The following is a 21455-nucleotide window of genomic DNA, read 5'->3' on the forward strand; positions in this document are numbered from 1 at the left end:
AATGACTGAAAAGAGGAAAGGGGCACCCTTAGTTTCTTCAATCTGAATTACCATGCTGCTGAATAAGACATGTATGAAAAAACTACAGTGGCCCCCTCCCCTCAGTCTTGCAGATCAGGCGAACATTCTCACTGACACATCCTTTGAAAACTGTCTGGTAATGTGTCTCTGTTCCCCACTAGACTGGGAGCAACATGGGAACAAGATGCTGCTTTATTCATTTCTCTTTCCCCAGGAACTAACAAAGGGCCCATGACATTATTGGATATCCAGTAAATGTTTGTTGGGTAAACTAATGAATATTATCTATTCACATGGATATTTACATTCTCTTAACTACCTTCAGTCTCCCAAATACCAAACATAAAAGGACCGGGAAAAGCAGCAAAATCTTTTTTTTACCAGAGCCTTACCCATGTCCATAGGAAGTTGGTAAGCGGAACCCGATCCCATAAGACACCTGTGAAAGACCTGCGGGCATTTAGTTTGAAGGAGAGAAGACTCTAGAGGTATCCAAAGCCCTTTCTTTTATTTTTTATATTGTATTGCTGTGTTGCCCAGACTGGTCTTGAACTCCTGGCCTCAAGCAATCCTTCCACCTAGGCTTCCCAAAGCACTGGCATGTGCCACTGTGCCTGACCTCAAAGTCCCTTCTAATATTTTGAAAGGTCATGATGGGAAAATAAGGGTAGACTTGCTATGTGGGGCCCTGAAGGAGAGAATGAGAGTCAGGCAGTGGAAGAAAATTAGGGAACAGATTTTTGCCTTTATAAAAGGATAACTTTCTAATAATCCTTTTTTAAGGGATGGGCTGCCTTGTGAGGTGGTGAGAGCCCCATGCCTAGACATGTGCAAACAGAAGCCAGACCTACTATTTTTCCGAGGATGCTAGAGCAGTAGGTAAGACTGACCCATAAGATCCCTTCAAAGGTTCTAAATTATATTTATTTTAGACTCAATGCTCATAGTGGGTTTCAGTTTATACTTATTTCTAACTGAGAAAATAAAAATAATAGCGAATATTTTTTGAGCACGCATTATGGGCCAAGCACTTCACTTATATCATTACTTACATAATCTTTACAACCCTCTGAAGCAGGTATTTTGATATCTGTTTTACTGAAGGGGAAATTAAGGCCCATTACGGCCCAGAGGGAGAAGTAGCTTTCTTGTCTAGAAAATAGTGGCTAGGCCCATCTGACTCTAGAGCCAGTGTACTTTCTGCTGTGCCCTGGTTTCTTGAATATGTGCTCATTTGTATGCTAAATACCTGACATTAGCATAGTATGCCTGAGACTTTGAGAGAGCATGCGGTTGTTTGTTTGGGTTGTTTCTTTTGAGACTGAATCTCACTTTTTCACCTAGGCTGGGGAGCAGTGGCATGATATGGGCTCACTGCAACCTCTGCTTCCTGTATTCAAGCAATTCTCATGCCTTAGCCTCCCGAGTAGCTGGGGTTACAGGCATGCACCACCGCTCCCGCCTAATTTTTGTATTTTTAGTAGAGACGAGATTTTGCAATGTTGGCCAGGCTGGTCTCGAACTTCTGGCCTCAAGTGATCTGCCCGCCTCGACCTCCCAAAGTGCTGGTATTACAGGCGTGAGCCACTGCACCCGGCGAGAGAGCATGGGTTTTCTAGTACCAACTCCAAGTCTTTGTTCTCCCATTTAATTCCAATATATATCCCAAAGTATCCCATTCCCATCTCCCAACTTGGCTGTGCCTTTCAAACTGGATCTGGTGCATCATAGAACGACAATCTTGGAAAAGACTTTAGTATCAGCCATCTTCAAATCCCTTCTACAGATGTGGAAACTGAGGACAAAGGAAGAAGCAAGGAGCTCATGATCTAGTAGAAAAGTCAGACTCATGAATTATCAGTGATAGTAGAGTATAGTTAATTGTTACAATAGTGAGATGAGAGAGGGCTTTCTGGAGGATGTGATATCTGAATTGAGACTAATTTGAAAAAATTGACAGGAGACAGCCAGGCAATAAGCAGTCAAGGGCAACAGGTATAGTAGAGCATTCCAGAAGGAGAGGACACAATGAGCACTCATTCCTTGAGAAGAAAGAACTGTCACGAAATTTATAGTCATCACTTCCACTTGTTGTTGATGTCAACCTGTACTGTCAATACCATTTCTAAGTTGAATCCATTCTCAGATGTGTATATGAGATCTCCTTATATCTCTGGCAGAGATTCAGGAAGCATTTAAGCATCTGTAATTTTGAGTGTGTCTGCTCTCTGCCAACAATATTGTTTAAAAAAACAGGACTGGCTGGGTGCAGTGGCTCACGCCAGTAATCCTGGCACTTTGGGAGGCCAAGGCAGGTGGATCACTTGAGGTTAAGGGTTTGAGACCAGCCTGACCAACATAGCAAAACCCTGTCTCTACAAAAAGTACAAAAATTAGCTGGGTGTGGTGGCATGTGCCTGTGGTCCCAGCTACTTCGGTGGCTGAGGCAGGAGATTCACTTGAACCCAAGAGGCAGAGGCTGCAGTGAGCCGAGATCACACCACTGCACTCCAGCCTGGGCATCACAGCAAGACTCTCTCTCAAAATAACATCAACGCAACAACAACAAACCCAGGATCCGAATTCCCAAAGTATTTAAAATTACCTTGGGCCAGTCCTTGGTTATTTCCAGAGGGTATATTCTGGCTTCCTAAGTAGATGTTTGTACTCATCATGTGGCATCAAGATGGCAACAAGCAAAGTGCCTGACCTACAGTAGGTATTTAATATAAACTTGTTGAACTGAATGTATTTCTCAATAGACCCTAAGTTCCTTAAGGGGGGGGCGGGGCGGGCACGTGAGTCTTATTATGACCCACATGGATCTTGTTATGACCAATGTCTGGTACATAGTAGATTTTCAAGAAATCTATGTTGAATGGATGGATGAATGAATGAATTCAATAAGTGAATGAAGAGTAACAAAAACAGTTATCATTTTTTGAGTGCCAGTCAGTATACTAAACATTTTATTTCTATCATTTCATCTATTGTCTAAAGCAATCCAACAAGGTAAGCATTATCATTGCAATTTATAATCAAGGAGGCCTCAGATTCCAAGATCTGAACATCCATCCAGCTCCAAAGCCCACACAGGCCTTTAATAGAGTTTCTGATTTCAGAGAAGATAGCCAAATTGTTCACATAGATGTAAAATGATGTCTCTGAACATGAAAATGCACAGACTATATACATTCATTTCTAGCAGTCCCAAAAGCAGAAAGACCAATTACAAAGCTACACTATTCATTAAGAAAGGCCAACTGCTGCGTGCAGTGGCTCATACGTATAATCCCAGCACTTTGGGAGGCTGAGGCAGGAGGATTGCTTGGGCCTGGGAGGAGGAGGTGCAGGGAGCCATGATCCTGCCCTTGCACTCCAGGCTGCATGGCAGAGGGAGACCCTGTCTCAAAAAACAAACAAAAGAAAGGCCAACCAACTATTTCTCAAAGGAGGTATTTTCTTGTCTTCCACTCCCCCACCCTTTTGGTTTGTTATATAAAATAAATTGCTCCAAATGACAGATCTTTAAATACACATTTCAAAAATACACCTCAGTAAACGAAAAACTGAACTAATCTGAACTTGATTTTTCTTCTGTTTGTTCAGAAAAGAAAGGAAATTTGTAAGATAAAAGCTGGTATCAAGTACTTAGTTAAAAAAAACTGAAAAGGAAAAGATATTCTAAGTAGTGCACTAGGACAATAGAAGCCTCAGTGACAACTATCTTACCTTCAGCATTTATCATACAAAAACAAGGAGTATTCAGACTGATGACCCTGGGGCAATGAAAGATTCTTAATCGAAGCAACATTAAATTAAATTATGTTCAGAATATTCTTACAAGACAGGAAAGAATAGTCACACGTTTAAAAATATTTTTAACAAGGGTTGAAAAAAAAAGAGGAAGATTTTGGCAAACTCCCAGCTAGCCAGAAAAATGAACCAGAATTCTTAATTTTTGGTTGGCTTACTCTCACATGAAACAAAGGTCTGGGCGTCAGATAGACAAGACATTCCACCCAGAGTGGATGCAAACCAACAGGTGATTCCAGCAATGCAGCTGATGTTAACCACGAGGGTTTAGCAACAAAAGAGGAAGAGATAGAAAAAATTATCAGGTTAATACTAATTACATACACTGTAATTAGCCTTTGGGCAAAATGAGACTTTCTGTGGGTGAAATGTCTGTGCATGAAAGGAACTGCTATATTTAACACTAAGACAATGGCTTCTAAATCTCCCACCAGACACCATTCTTACAAAGGGCATGTAGAAGCTCCTGATATCATGTTGGGATTTAGATCAAAAGGGATAAGTTATGTGAGAGGGCTTGGCACAGAGTAATACTTCATAAACATTAACAGAACATAAATCCATTAAAACTGCCTTATTCAAAGTGAAAGACATTTATGGCTCTCACTCAAGGAGATGAGATAAATAACTTGTCCATACAGAGATAAGTCAGGATGCCAAATGTTAGCTGAAGGACTTTGAAAACCTCTGTCAGCGTGTCCTTTCTGAAATAACACTAAGGTGTTCTCTGGCCTTGGATCTACCACTAATATCTGTGTGAAATGCAGAAATGGACACCTCTGTCCTTATCATCGAGTTCGCTGATAGTAAAGTGCCAGGCATGAAGCTCACCACCATGTTCTAACATCTTATTTTGATTTCAACAAATGTTTAAAAAGAAAGAAATTCCCAGATCCATGAAGAAGAAAAAAAACAAGAAACAAAAGTATGTTTTCCCTTTTCATTGCTATTTAACTTGCAGGTAGGAAATAAGGCAAAATAAAGACATAAAAACCCAAGAACAACTCATGCAGAAATAGGTCTTTAGGGTAGAAATTGCGGGGGAACGTCATCTTCTTTGATTTTTTAAAAAGCTCGGGATTCTTGGGGAATGGCTACACAAAGCAAGAATGACCAGCTTCATTACATGGAGTCAAGTACCTGGCAGATGTGAAAATGAAGGAGTGCCCAGGAATACGAGTGAGATTGCAAAATACGAAGACCTTCTAATGGCTCAGCTCTTCCAGGCAACGGAAAATGGAATGTCACCCTGACAGTCAGGACACCAAATGAACCCACGGTTTGAATCATACCCAGAACGTGCTCAGTACTCAATAATTTTCAAAAAAATGCCTAGTGTGAGATGGGACTGTGCTGATGCTAGAGTTTGGATCCATATGGCATCATTTTCTGTTCCTCCTGGGAGTAGGTGAGACTTTCCCAGGACACCAACGCTTTTACTTGCCCACCCCGGGGCAGCAGAAGATCTCCCCTCTTTCTTAATGAAATAAATGAGGTCTTCATGTAGGAACTGTTGCAAACTGCCTCCTTGTCTCCCACCCTCAAATTTATCCTCCAAGGACTCCATTCTTCTCTCCTGGCTTAGAAAGGAGAGTATACAAAATGCCGGAGGGAAAAAGGTTCCTTGGGTAATGCTCCATATTATACCATTCCTTTTTACGTCGTGTTAGCACAGGTTCAGAGAAGTACTGATAAAAAGAGCCCCCCGTTTTTTTTTTATTTTGAGATGGAATCTCACTCCATCACCCAGGCTGGAGTGCAGTGGCCCAATCTCAGCTCACTGCAACCTCCGCCTCTCAGGTTCAAGTGATTCTCGTGCCTCAGTCCCCCAAGTAGCTGGTATTACAGGCGCCCACCACCAAGCCCAGCTAATTTTTTGTATTTTTAGCAGAGATGGGGTTTCACCATGTTGGCCAGGCTGGCCTCGAACTCTTGACCTCAAGTGATCCGCCTGCCTCGGCCTCCCACAGTGCCAGGATTATAGGCATGAGGCACTATGCCCCACCAAGAAATCCCTTTTAAACTTGGTTCACTTCAGTTTTTCAAACTCATTTGGTCACAGAACCCCTTTTAAAAAACATTATCAATTAAGCACCTTTGGGAAAGATTTTTAGATGGAATTCTCAAATGAATATTACCCTTTGAAACAGGACTGAATACTGTCTCAAGATTTTTACTTAAGGTGGGGGATCTGATCCCCAAACCTGAACTATAGTTCCTGAAATAACAATCCTGCCAGTTGAAAATAAGACCAAGCCACAGAGTATTTCTTTCTTTTTTTTTTTTTTTTTTTTTAGAAAGAGTCTTGCTCTGTCGTCCAGGCTGGAGTGCAGTGGCACGATCTCGGCTCACTGCTGCAACCTCTGCCTCCTGGGTTCAAGCAATTTTCTGCCTCAGCCTCCCGAATAGCTGGGATTACAGGCGCCCGCCACCATGCCCAGCTTGTTTTGTATTTTTAGTAGAGATGGAGTTTCACCATTTTGGCCAGGCTGGTCTTAAACTCCTGACCTCGTGATCCACCTGCCTTGGACTTCCAAAGTGCTGGGATTACAGGGGTGAGCCACCAGGCCTGGCTGCCATGGAGTACTTTTAAGGTCTCTTTTCACTGTGACAGTCTATGATTTGGCTTCTCAGATGACATCACACAGTCTTGCTTCTGGGATAATCTAGACACAGGACAGAATTGCATAGTGGGGAGGGGAGTCAGACATCTGAAGACACATTTTCATGTTGGTACATGTTGTACAAGTCTGGTTCTAGCTCACTGTGTGAGTAGTCAGCAGTGAGCTCCTGAAGTTTCACTAGGAGAACCAAAGACCCAAGGAAAAAAATGCAAAACAATTGTGTGTGGCTGTATGGATAGTCAAGCAGGAGCAAACTCTCATAGGTACACACATACACACATGCAGACACACACACACACAAACAGAGTATCTACACTTAATGAACTAGGCATACGACCCTGGAAGCTAGTACAGTATAGTAAATACAAACAGAGGCTTTGGAGTCAAATAAACATTGGTTCAACTTTGCCACTTAGAAGCTGTGTGATCTTAGATAAGTTACTTTCTTATCCAAGATCACACAGCTGTTTCCTCATCTATAAAATGGAGCTAATAATACCCACATCTCACAGAACTCCTGTAAGAATTATATTACTATATGCCAGGTGTTGTTCTGGGTAGTTTACATAAATTAATGTTCACAATAATCCTATCAATATCACTATTTTATAAATGATAAACCTGAAGCCCAGAGAAGTTAAGAATTTGCCTGTTACACAGCTAGTAAATGATAAGGCAGAGATGTAGATATAGGTAGTCTAGCTCTTAATCACTAGACTATCCTGTCTAGCACTGTGCTGGATTAGCTTAGGCCTAAAATATTCCCTTAGCAGACACAGATACACATATCTATATATACAAACACCCTATACCTCCTCTTCCTCTCTGGTTTTTAAAATCTGATGTTTTGGTTATTAGTTTATTACATGGTGCCATTCAAATGGGCAACATGTGGACACCAGCTTCCCAAACACAAGGATCCTATGTGGCTGCTCAAGGAACAGAAGAACAAATTCAAGCCTGAGAAATGTTAGTTCATTCTGAATGATGACTCACAGCCGCTATTTTCACAAACAGCCTGCTAATTAAACTTTCTTATGAACTCTGCTAACCAATTTTCCCAATGCATGGAGGAAAAATCATTCATTATAGACCGGAATCCAAAATCTAATATTAACAGCACAAGTAGGATCTGTGGCATTGTAATTTGATCAGCTTGAGCATTAATAACAGTTAGACACTGATGTCTGAGAGAGTTAATCAGCTTTTGTTGAGATGTATGCAGATAACTGAGCAAAACATCTGGAAGGCAGACTAGGAAGGAAAGATAGCTTATCACAGGGGGTTTAAGGGTTTGTTTTACCCTCATAAATCCCCTGCTTACAATGTCCTATCTTATAGGTGACCACAGTAATATCCTGAATTTACCAGCACATTAGCAAATCATCTGATCTCACAACACACAGAAAGGTGCGAAAAGTCAGTATTATCTCCATTTTATGCACAACAACCTGAGGCACGGAATGGCTTGATCCACCAAAAGTCCCATAGCTAGCCCGAGAACAAGAACTTAGTGGATCCTTCCACTTTATCATGTTACCACTTACAGAAGCGGCCTAATTTTTAAAAAAATCTCAGAAATTACCCTGACATATTTAACTACAGACCGTCCCCGACTTACAATGGTTGGATTTATGATGACTTCTTGACTTTACAATGGGTTTATCAGAGTATTAAATGCATTTTCAACTTATGATATTTTCAATTTATGACGGTGTATCAGGATATAATCCCACTGTAAATGGAGGAGCATCTTATTGAACTAAAGGCTTTCATTTACAGTCTTCCAGAACCACTGAAATTGGTGTTCATTATTTCTGCAGCTATTCCTGAGGCTTACTGGAATACAACGTACAGCCACATTCATGACTCAGGATGAAACAGCAAGAATGTGGGAAACCCTCTCTTGTGAAGGTCTCTCATCCCAGCTGGCATACAGACATGGGTATGCAGCCGGCTTGGCCACTTGCTTGCTGTGTGACCTTAGGCTAGTCACGTTAAACTCCAGGAACCTTGGTTTCCTTGTCTAAATAAGGGGGTCACTAATGTCTACCTACTGTAGATGTGGTCAGGATTAAATGAGATAAATATAAGGCGACATCTAACATCTGGCATCTAGCAGGTGCTTAGTAAATGTAAGTTTCCATTCTATTCTCCTGCCTTCTCAGATGCCATCTCCTACTTCCTACTTGGAATTACATAACCTAGGATTGAACCAGGAACAGACATCCACCTTCCCTCTCCTCCCCCTTTATCCATCTGTTGGCCCAGGGCTAACACCCTTGATGAGAAGTGGTTAGGAGTTATGAGATAGGAGCAACCCATTTATAGACTGCTTTCATTTACAAAGTGCCTTCGCATGTATTACCTGGTTTGAATTCACAAGTACCATCCAAAGAAGGTAGGGTTAAGATTTATCTTCTCTACTGTGTATTGAGGAAATGGAGATCCAAAGGGATAACATGACTTACATAAGGTTTCAAATACATCTATCAAGTATGGGGGTGGGGAAGGCAAGGCAGGACTTTCAGTGAAGTCTGTCTCAATTCTGGTTAGTCTGATGCACTGGGTTTGGTATTTCTGACCAGAAAGTGTTTGGGGGATGTGTTTGTGTGTGTGCCTGTGTGCGCACATGCCTGCCAGAAAAGTGTTTGGGGGATGTGTGTGTGTGCTGGGGTGTGCGGAGCTCTTGGGTAGTGCTGTCTCTCTCTCGTACTTAGAGGGTGATCTGTGTCCATTGACTGGTGAGGGGTACTGGGAAGAGCAAAGGTGGCTGAGGACTAGTTCCAGTTTCCACAGTTAGGACCAGGATATGAGAGTGACATTTGAGTTTCCTGTTTGTTGTCCAGCTCAGGGCTCTGGGTAATGAGAAACCAGACAGAACTCACTGCAGAAACCCTCACGAGAAAGACGGAAGCTGAAAACTGAAGTTCCTGCATGTCCAGTCTTGGGGTCTGAAGGGAGAGGAAAGACTGAAGTGACTCAGAAAGCAGTAATACTTCAGTAATACCTCAGTTCAGGGCAGCAGGCAAGGAAGGCCTGCTTCAGAACACCTCCTCCATAGGGCACATTGTTTATACCTTATATTAATAAAAACAAGAACTCCACTCAGGCAGCTTCTCTGTGTTACTGCCTGCCCTAGCCATAAAAAGCAAGTCAATCAATCCAAAATGGACCCAGGCAAGAAAGATGAGGAAAATTCCATGTATATGATTTCAGGCTTTCTATCCAATCCTGCATTACAGTGGGCAAGTGTCTCCACAATCAGAGGCCTGTCTCCAGAGAAAGGGCTACAGGGCCAGTGGTGGGAGAGGGTGTGGGGATTCTGGTAACTACTTGAGAAAGGAACCAAAGTTGTCACCATTCATTTTCATTGATGTAAAGAAAACTCCTAGATGGGAATTGAACAATGAGAACACATGGACACAGGAAGGGGAACATCATACTCTGGGGACTGTTGTGGGGTGGGGGGAGGGGGGAGGGATAGCATTAGGAGATATACCTAATGCTAAATGACGAGTTAATGGGTGCAGCACACCAGCATGGCACATGTATACATATGTAACTAACCTGCACATTGTGCACATGTACCCTAAAACTTAAAGTATAATAATAATAATAATAATAAAAAGAAAACTCAAACTAGGTGGTCCGTTTGAGTCATTTAACCACAATTAATTTACTAAATTTCCTCTGGTCTCCTTTTACCATTCTATATCCATTTCCTTCTATTCTGTTTTTTAAAAAAATTGATGGCTATTTCAATTTTAGTTTTTTCCATACTATCTAATAAGCCAATGAAAATCCTTTTTGGATCAAAGTGACATGTCAAAAAACAAGAAGGCAGAAAGAGGAAGCAGGACAAACACACACACACACACACACACACACACACACACACAAAATATAAAAACAACAACAAACCAGGCAAAGAAAAGAGGAAGAAAGAGCAAGAAAAATAAGAAGCCAAGTGCTCTTGACTCGTCAAAGGAAGTACTGAGTATAAAAGCCTCTGAAAACAAACACTAAGGGCAAATATCAGGGATTGCTAAGTGTATATTTTATGCTTATACCACCAATAAAATTATTTAATCTGATTCCAGAAGTTTGTGATGAGAAATTCCATTAGCGGCCATAGGAATTAGAGTTATTACCCTAGCTAGCTGTATCCACTTTGTGTTTATGAGGCCTTGTATCTCACCAGACATTCAACTACAAAATAAGGGACATGCAGAAAACTCAACTTAGAAATCCGCAAGAACTTTAAGTAGGTGGAAAGCAAGTCACTGAGCAAATGGGTACATCACCTTAGAGAGATAAATAATGATTCTCAGATCACAGACACCATGGGAAGTCTGAAAGCTGTCAACTTCCTTCTGTGTTAGGTAGAGTTAGTTACTAGCAAAGTAGAAGGAACGCAGACCTCAGAATCAGACTTGGGTTCAAATATCAGCTCCACCGCTTATTAACTGTGACCCTGGATAAATTATTTAACATCTCTGAGCTTCAGATATTTCACTGACACAAAGGTGGTATCCCCACTTACCCGACAGAGTAGTCCTGCCTGTTCTATTCATTATCTCTTGAAGATGTCTGTATTAGGCAGCTTGGGCTACCATAAGAAGATACCACAGACTGGGTGGCTTAAACAACAGAAATTTATTTTCTCACAGTTCTGGAGTCTGGAAATCCAAGATCAGGGTGCTAGCATGGTTGGGTTCTAGTGAAGGCTCTTTTTCTGGCTTGCAGATAGCTGCCTTCTTGCTTGTTGCATGTGTATGGAGAAAATTCCAGTCTCTCTTCCTCTTCTTATAGGATCACTAATCCTATCAGATCAGGGATCTACCATTATGGCCTCATTTAACCTTAATTACTTCTGCAGAGGCCCTATCTCCAAAAACTATTACATTGGGGGTTAGAACTTCAACATAAGAATTTTGCGGGGACGTAAACATTCATTCCATAACAACGTCTCTGAAGCTTGGCTCAGCTGCCTCCTCTGCATGGACTGGTCTCCTACAATCTAATCTCTACCAAATTCAGGGCCAAGTTGAAGGCTCGCTTTTCTTTGACACTTGCTTTGAGAATCTCAGTCTATTGTCATCTTTTTCTCCTTTGAACACCCATAACTGATGTTGTCTTCATTCAGCACAGACAGAGCGGTACGGTAACAGAAAGACCATAGACTTTGCAGTCAGATGCCCTAACCCCACTCACCAGCTGACTAATTCTAGGTCTTGGGTTCTGCATCTGCAAAATGGGAATAAAATCACTGATCAGGCAACACTGATATAAAGCTTCAATGAGATAACATCTATAATATGCCTAGCACTGTAGCTGACACACAGTAGGCATTCCATCAAACCTCCAACTTCATTGTATCATTATGAATCCTTTTTCACTATCCTTCCAATGACATTAATAGCCAGGACCAAGGAAAGGTAAGATTGGGCCTTGGTGAAGAACAAAACAAAACAACCTCCACTTCCTTCTTGCCCCCGCCCACAAAACAGCAAGGTAGATGTGTAGTTAATATGCATAATAAGCAGCCAGCTCCCCGTCACTTCCAGACTTTCATGAAGGGCTGTCATTTGTTCTGGTTTCCCTGGCTCGTTGGTCCTGCAGCAACACATGGGCACAAACTATGTCTTATCCATTTTGACCTCCTCACAGACTGTGATACAGAATTTCAGAGAAGGGAAGGAAAGGGAATAATATCTATTTGGTCTGAGAGAGTAGACACTAAATAAATACTGTTGGTTGATTGAAAATGTTTTACAAATGTAAAAACCTTATACAAATATATGATCTCTATCTGAATTTTATCTTCTCTCCAAACTAGAAATATCTTCTCCTATCAAAGCTCAATTTTGGGACTGTAGAAAAAACGAAAAAGCAACTTAAAGATCTTTAGTTCTTACGAGGAATAAACACAGATACAGAGTTTATCAGTTAAGAGCAGTCAGGGAGATGTGGAATGGGGGCAAGGGGGCAGATTGAAAAAAGAAATCACCACTACTACACCTCACAGAAGACAAGAAGAAAATGAATTGCCCATTAACACATTTCAGAAAGCACTTTCCTCCTACCCTGAAGCTGATGAATTACATTTTTAGATAATGTGTGGAAATTTCAGTTTGACATTACCTTCCTCCTTAGTTCCTAGTCTCAATCAACCAGGCCATTCTACAGAGAAGGGAGGAGTGAGTGAGTGAATGTGTGGGTGTGTGTGTGTGTGTTGGGGGAAGAAGAGAAGGCTGCGTGAACAGGGAATTGGTCTTACGAACCAAACAGTCAGCTAAAGTACAGAAATAGAAAATTCTTAAAATACCCAGCCTGATTCACATCCTAGGTAAAAATCCTTTGAGACATCTCTCCTGGGATGTGAGAATACTTTCCTACGGTTATCTGAGTTCGGAAGCAGGGCAGAACTGTCTGATTTGGAAGGTAAGATGAAGGGGAACACAGCCAGGAGGCAAAAGGAAACCATACCTGGTCTGTAATCCTGACTACAGACATCCTGGGAAAAAATTGTGTCGGAAGATGCATAATGTATCTGCACAAACCCTAAACCTCACAGCTCCACTCAACTGCCAACCTGCCCTAATTAGAAAGGATGGAAAGTCTCTGATTCCCCTTGATGAGTGTGTAAGAAGCACAATGATTACATGGTTTACTGTTTGCACTTCACGTTCTGACGTTCTTCAAGTTCCCTTAATAAGGCAGACTCCAATTCTCCTGTTTTGCAACCCCATTAGGCTGCCAAATCTTCTCCATACCTAAAAATTTTCCACTCACCTCCAACAATAGCCAACCCCCTCTTCCCGAGTCAACAAATCAAAACTCTTTTATTCTTCTTTGTAGAATATGTATGACTGCAGGGAGGTGGTAAATAAAATGACAGATGCAAATCTGCCTGATTTTCCTCTGAAATCAGGAGATACATCACATTGTACTAAGCACATTTTCCAAATCAGCAGCAAAATATGCTGATAAATGCTACCATTTGCTGTACTCTTCCCATCACTAATGACTTTCTGTCTTATGTGCATGTAGAAAAGTTCATTTAGCTAATCAATATCTTGGGATTTTCTTGGATATGCCTAAATGAGGCTGGGTTTTTATTATGCTTAAATTGTAGGCAGCATCCATTTCAATACAGTGCTTGCACAATAAAGAAAAGGTGAACATACTGAAGAGTATTTCACGAAAAGAGAATATCAGAAGTGAAAAAACCACTCCAAGTCTAGTCTTCTTTGTTTAGCTAAGCAGTGACCTGTTTAATACCAAAAATTTATCTTTTTAATGCACTGTGTGCTATTTTCCAAAACAAAAGATTCCGAGCTCTAATTATGTTTTTCCTGTATTCAAAAATTTCATTCCCTAGGTATACAAGCTGAGTTGGTTTGTAAAGGGGAGGAGTCAGTTTAGTATTTTGGGGGAAACTGCCAGAAATAAAGTATAAATTTGACAATTCACAATTAGTCAGTGCTGGGTTCAAGTACCACCTCCCTTAACTTGGAAGCTAAGTCACGTTGGCCAGTAATTCAACTGCTCCTGATTTCAAGTTTCTGCATCTGTAAAATGGCCATCATGAGGATTATGTGAGACTCCGTCTACTGATCTCAGCACAATGCTTGGCACACAGTAAGTACTCAAAAGCATTGGCCATTACGATTCTCCAAGATAGCTAGATTTATTATTTAAATAAGCTACTATATTTAAAGCATTATTATAGTGCCCAGTAAACATATTAAGGCACACACAAAAAATAAAAGCTGTTGCAGTTATTCTTATATGTCTGCTGGGTGTTGTAAGAAATTATGCCAATAAACTCACCTTGGGGCTGAATTCACATTTTGGGAGTGAGTTCAAGGAATTTTTATATCTTAGGATTTTTCAGAGCCTTTTATTGTTTATACAGTTATCTCAGAAGTAAAATTCAACCAAATTCCCATAGTGTTCCTATAAGTCCAGTACATGAAAGTATATAAGGTACATTAAAACAATCCAGAACCCTCACTCCCCTCTCCTCTTCAACCCAATAGACTGTACTCTGTCATGATTCAAAGCCTAGATGCTCTAATAGATACTGTGGCCACCGCTGTGGCCCATTTCCCACATCTCACCTACTGAGAGAGACACGCTCAGGATTGTTAGCACTTTCAGAAATTCAAGAAAGAACACAAGTTACCCAGTGTTACTGCATCAAAACTGAGTTGGTTCCTTTAATTAGAGTTGTAAATTCAGATACAAAGGCAGCAGCAAAATATCCACCCTCTTGCCCACAGTAGTGAAGGTCATTTATTTGGCCTTATTCTTTTTCCACTAAATGATATTAATTAAACCAAAGAGACGTACTGTAAAGGAAGAAATGAAGACACGGATTAGAAGTGGTGTTTAGGAAATGTTGTCTTTGTCCATTGGGGTACAACTCTAACTGACTTAATTTTTTGGTGTGCTTAACTTCATTTGACCATGCTGCTTCAGATTAGACCACTGCTTCCAAAGAGACACGTTCCAGCGCTACTTCTTTTGTCCAAAGCACAGAGGAATAAAAAATGCTTTTGTTCTTTGACTAAAATTTTAGCTCTATTCCTTTGCTTTTCTTTCCTCTACCTAAATCCTTACCCTATCTTTTAAACTTTCCCCAACAGCTCCAGCTAACACCAACCTCACCTCTTCCAACCACCTATAGCACTTACGTATTAATAGCATGTTCCATATACTTGTCTCTTAATAGATTCAGTTTTGTTATTGATAATGTTCAGTTTGGTCTGTCCTGTCCTCAAAAACTCCCCTTCAGAGCTCACACTCACCTGAAATGAATAGAAAGCTACTCTTAAAAAGTACACTGTGGCTAGGCACAGTGGCTCATGCCTGTAATCCCAGCACGTTGGGAGGCCGAGGCAGGCAGATCACAAGGTCAGGAGTTTGAGACCAGCCTGGCCAATATGGTGAAACCCTGTCTCTACTAAAAATACAAAAATTAGCCAGGCGTGGTGGCAGGTGCCTGTAGTCCCAGTTACTCGGGAGGCTGAGGCAGGAGAATCACTTGAACCCAGGAGGTGGAGGTTGCAGTGAGCTGAGATCGCACCACTGCACTCCAGTCTGGGCAACAGAGTGAGACTTCATCTCAAAAAAAAAAAAAAAAAAAAAAGGACAATGCATGGATACACAGAGAGTGACATGAAGTAAAAATACAATTCTTTTTTTTATCACTGTGATGCAAATAATCACACAATGTAAATAGGCAGGTCAAAACTGTTTGTTGTCTTACACTGATTTCTTTTTTCTTTTTCTTTTTTTTTTGAGACAGAGTTTCGTACTTGTTACCCAGGCTGGAGCGCAATCTCAGCTCAATGCAACCTCCGCCTCCCAGATTCAAGCAATTCTCCTGCCTCAGCCTCCCGAGTAGCTGGGATTACAGGCGCCCACCACCACGCCTAGCTAATTTTTGTATTTTTAGTAGAGACGGGGTTTCACCATGTTGGCCAGGCTGGTCTTAAACTCCTGACCTCAGGTGACCCACCTGCCTTGGCCACCCAAAGTGCTGGGATTCCAAGCGTGAGTCACTGAACCTGGCCTAATTTCTTTCTAGAGATTTTTCTTTTTTTTTTCTTTCCTTATTTGTTTTGGGGTGGTAACAAGACAAACACTTATAAAAATGCAAAAAAGGCAAAGAAATAATAATAATAATTCAGCTCTGCTGGTTTCAAGACATACCCTGGGCCACCTAAACTTGCCCTGGTCAAGCCACATGTTTTCTCCCCTAAAATACTGATCACATAGGAACTTGGATTCAGTAAGGCAATCTCAATGTTTACAAAACAAAACCAAAACCAAAATGGTAACAAAACAAAAAAATAAGAAACTAAATCAACTCCTTGGAGTCCATGGGAATAATATAATTTCTACCAGGTATTTGGTGTTCTTTGCCTGAGTTTCTAGGTTGCATGAACTCTGTGGGTCACATGACACTTCCTTTGTTTTCCCCAGCAGCAGAGGCTGCAGGTAGATGAAGAAGAAAAGCTAAAGACTTAGCTTCCAATGCCATGATGTGTCACGGCTGTACACAAAAGCAACTCAGGATATGCCTTTCTTCTCCCTGGTACCTGGATTATTCTGGTGAGTGTCCTTTCCCAGTTGGAAAAAGGAAAATGTAATGTCTCTGAGAAGATAAGTAACAGAGATGTCCAAAAGCAAGGTATCTTAAAACTGGCATTTTCAGTAAATTTGGTTCTACTCTGAAGGAAGACAAAGGCTGAGTTATATCCCCAGAGGATGATACATATTGTTATCTTTGCTCCCTTTATACACATGAGTCTTGTTTAAAGCCATGGTACATTAGATAGACTCTCCAGAGGGTGCCCAGCAACCTCTGCTCAGCAGAACACAATGTTGCACTGGGTTATGAAGTGCGGGTTAGGCAGGGTCTTTACCCTGTACATGCCTCCAAATAAAATCATGCTTTTGGAAAGTAGGGGTGACTCCCAGCTCCACCACCTGCTAATAACTGTGCTGCCTGGGGAAATCACCAAGCTTCAGTTTCCTCATCTAAGAAAATGGAGGCTGCTCTCCGTGTTAAATGAAATAGGGTATGTCCAGCGCTTAGCAAGTATCCAGCACAGACGAAGTGCTTGATAAATGGTGATGTTTATGTCCCCAGCACATAACACTTAAGTCCACGCCCAAATTTCTTCTATCTGTTCTCAAACGGATAATTCATTGACAATTCACAGCCAGGGATGAATCTAGCCTGCTGGTAAGGCTATCAACAGAGTCACTTCCTCTCTCTGTAAAGAGATTTTAACATTACAGAAGCCAGAACCTTCTAAGGGAATCCATTACATTCTCTTAGGGAGTGGTTGGGGCTGGAAAATCTCAATCTTGAATTCTTATCTCTTTGCCACCTCCCACCCCCCAATCCTCCCACTGGATATTTAGAACTCCTTGTAAACTTCACAGGATCGAGATGCATTGAGATCTGTAGGAGGTGTTGGAGGAAAAAGGGGGACTAGGATGTTAAAAATCAGGGCAACAAAAATACCCATGATGTCATTTACCCTGACTTCTGAACCACCAGCTGCAGCCTCTCCACTTGCCTGGTGTGATATACCTCACCTCTTCCAGCCTGCATTGTGACCTAACCCCAAATGTTGGCCTCGGGGAGGTCCTCCGCTAGAGCAATTCCCACTCCTTCCCCATTTCCCCACAGCCCTATCTCTCCCTCCTTCTCTGACTTTTAGCATAGCCAATTAAACCTGAACAACGGGTGGATGGAGGAAATATGCTGCATCTATGGAATGGTACAGCAGGGACTAGTTTCACTGTTAATTTAAAATGCTAGAATTAATTAGGTAGTGTAAATGAAGAATCTAATAAGCACTCTTTACAACCACAAGTTTTACTTTTATTAAACACTGCTATCAAATGAGGGCAAATATCTCTGGTTTCTCTCTACATTTCCCTGCCTCATTCCCATAAGCTCTCTACAAATAAAAAATTTTTGGGCCTGAATTTAAGAAGAATGCATAATTATAAATTTATGCCTGAATTGTATTTCTGCTTTCAACCCCATAAGCTTCTTCTTTAAGCTCAGATGCTACTGTATGTCTCTGCTTGTGCTGGAGAGGGTGCTAAACAAACCAAAGTTGACAATTTTGGTTTTGTATACCAAATTAAAGGCTGTCTTCGAAGCTGTCACTCCTATTCAAATCCACTCGGTGAACTACCAAATTAGCATTCTTTCAGTAAAGGAATCTGCTTGTTTAAACATGTGTCTTTAGAAAACAAGGAACAACACCATGAATCAGTACTTCTCAAAAATCTCGCTACAGTTCTGAAGGAATTCTGAAAAGGTGATTAATAATATTCACTAATATAGCTGGCAGCGTCTGTATTTTGAAGGTAAGGCTATACTAAAAATACATTTTCTATATAGGAGTAGGAGGAAGAATCATATGGTTAACTGGTTTTAATTTGGTTTGAATTATCATCCTATTATATAAAGATTATTCAGGAATCTAAATATTGGCTTTCTGAAAGTATGGGAAATTCTGTTTAAGGATAGATGTTCCAGTGCTCTGGTACAAGATCATCAAAGCCTGGCCCTATTTGGAGAATTTGATAGATACTTTTTTTTCTGTTCTGGCCACTTTCCTTGAAGCATACTAGCTGTACTTACAATAATAGATTTATTTACTGAGGGACCACTGTGCAGTAGACATTGTGCTAGATGCAATATATCTAGTCTCTCATTTAATTCTCACAATAAGCCCTTTGAGACAAGCATTATCTTCCAGTTTTTCAAATAAGAAAATTATGTCTGGAGTGTTAGGTGACTTGTATTTTGGAAAGTAGCAGTGGTATTTAAGTTTTATGATTTTGCAAACTACTTAATTTATAAGGGGAACAGATTTACATGTGAATTATGAGAACAGAAGAATGTATATACCTACACACACACATATAGAATGTATTCTCTGATTTAAAATAAAGATGATGTATATCCCTATTTTAATGATGCAGCTTCCTTTTTTAAAAAAAAACTCTAGGACAGTTGCTGATTAATTAAACTGTCTAGGGAAAGGGAAACAAAAGTCAATACTCAAAACTGACAAGTATTCAAAGTTGGATATGAATGATTTCAGGAGTGGAGTATCAGAGAGTAGCAGCTTCGCTGCCATCATTATGTAGCCTAATATATTTCTAAGAAAATATTCTCACTGCCAATAAGATTATAGGGAAACTTTCTCCCAAAGAATTATAGTGTCAGTGTCTGGCAAACATTCGGTTCTCAATGAACAGTTGTCAATTAGGAGAAAATCAGAACCTAAAAATCTCATGTATTGAAGTTGTATAGGGTGCTGATTCACTTTCAAGTAAAAATGCCCTCACATCTCAAAGAGTATCTTCAAAACGAACAGACAGATAAAATAAAACAAAATACCTCAAATGCAGATCTTCATTAAGCATTTCCCTCCTACTGCAGAGTAGTTGTATTCCAGAATAATCTGCTATCCTTAGGGCCTATTTCTCCCCAGGGACAAGGGCAGTTGTGTCAACTGTCCACATATCCACAGTGGCCCCCTTTAAAACACTTGTTTCAGGCACATGGAAGAACACTGGGCACATATGAAGCAAATATTGAGAGGAGAAGAATACATGAGCAAAAACTAGTGTATAGTATAGGGAGGGCAGAGTTGTGGGACTGGAAACTATAGAACAAAGGGAAGGAATGGCTGATTAAGAATAAAAGGAGACAAAATCAAAGGATCATTTTACATGAAGATGAAGATGTACCAAAATCTTCATCTGCTCCCCAGCAGTACCAATCTACAATAAGGTCTTATGTGGTGTATGTAGTGTGAGTTTATGACTGTGTATCCATGCCATCTTGCATGCAGGGTACATGACATAGACATTCAGGTGCACCATCACACATGTGCATTTCTGCTAAGATCTGCACATCTAATGGAACAGCATAGCTTCAAATCCTGTGCATACCTGTAATTTTGTCTCTCACAAGTTTGCAGGATTCTATTTCACCAATGCTCCCGAAGAGACTCCTGAATTCTTCTTGGGTCATATTCTGGGGTAAATAGTTGACGATGAGGTTGGTTTTGCTGTCATCTGTGGTTGCCCCTGTTTGCATGGGAGAAGGACAGTTTCTGTTGTTGCTGGAGGGTCCATTGCTTGTATTGGATGTCGGACCATTTGACACCTGAGGCTCCATGGTGCTAATTATCTAAATAAAAATAAAAACAATTGAAAAAGCCTTTTGAAATCTCAGACACAAAGTCTCTTTTAAAAGTTTATTAATTTTTTTGAAAAGAAAGAGAAGAAGATAAAGCAAGATGGAGCAAGAGACTGGGTTGTGAACACAGCCAATTTAGAAGCATGTTTTTAACCAAAATGTTAAACTCCTCTTTCTATTTTTAGGCCAGCCCATAGATTTTGAACACAGACTAGAATGCAGTAGGAACTCTCCCATTATTTTGTTAATGAAAAGCTAATTCCTGTTTTCATTACACAATCACTCTCAGAAATGTATACTTAAGCCACACCAAATTATAATTAAAATGTAAAGTAATAATCATGATTAAAATTATAGTTCCATTAAAGCTGAAAAAGCTAAATATAGAGGACTACACTCACAAGATCAAATACAGTACCTGTTTATTAACTATCTCATAAAATAAAATGACATTAAATTAAGTGGGGTTGTTCAATATGGGAAGGGTTTAAATTTTCACTGATGCTTAATCACTGATCAAATTTTAGATTTTACAGGTACATGCTAGGGAGCTGCAAAGTCATCTAATGTCTTTTTTTTTTTTTAATCTAGCCATTCTGTTATTGTTTCTCCCAGACCTCTAATAAAACAAAAAACATGGAGGCAAACTTTTCTCTAGGTCTCCACGTTAGGTCCAGCACCGCCTGAGGCTGTCCACTCACATATTACTCAAAAAGGACTTTCTCTTGATTAAAATATTTAATTAAACAAAGATTTCTGGCTGGTGTGAATGTTCCAGGTAGCATGTATGAGAATAAAGAAATGAATGAATCCCTATCCTCAGGAAGCTTATAGTCTATAGAGGACACAGACAGGTAAACAGCTGGTATAGGGCAGTGATCATGCAATACAGAAGCAATTACTTCTGCTTATAGGATAGGGAGATTTAGGGACAGTTCTGAGAAAATGCTGGAATAGGGTTTTATATGAAAAATGAGTTTAAGCTCATGAAGTCAGGTCATGAAGATGCCCTGTATGGGATGACAAACATGGAGAATTGCAAAATTGCAGAGCCAGAAGGCACATAAGGGAACAAAATCTAGCTCAACACTCACATTTGAGATGAAGCCCAGAGATGTCCAGTTACTTCTCTGTTATCATAGAAAAATGGGGGCAAAGTCCAGGCCTGCATCCGGATTTCCTGGCCCCAAACACAGCCCATAATTTGCAACTTTCCATTTTGTCTTACACCGTCC

The 21455-nt window shown here is 40.5% G+C and overlaps 1 protein-coding gene across 16 annotated transcripts in view; it reads right to left on the minus strand.

Annotated features, from left to right (window-relative positions):
- ELAVL4 (ELAV like RNA binding protein 4) overlaps nucleotides 1–21455 on the minus strand; it is a 155641-nt gene that overhangs the window by 38518 nt on the left and 95668 nt on the right. For all 16 annotated transcript variants that reach the window (XM_004025766.5, XM_019018161.3, XM_019018184.3 and 13 more), the window contains exon 2: nucleotides 19971–20211. In XM_004025766.5, the coding sequence (XP_004025815.1) occupies nucleotides 19971–20211 (241 nt within the window). The remainder of the gene's footprint in view (nucleotides 1–19970; nucleotides 20212–21455) is intronic.

The sequence above is a fragment of the Gorilla gorilla genome, chromosome 1, assembly GCF_029281585.2.
Source record: "Gorilla gorilla gorilla isolate KB3781 chromosome 1, NHGRI_mGorGor1-v2.1_pri, whole genome shotgun sequence".
In the NCBI taxonomy this organism is placed as follows: Eukaryota; Metazoa; Chordata; class Mammalia; order Primates; family Hominidae; genus Gorilla; species Gorilla gorilla.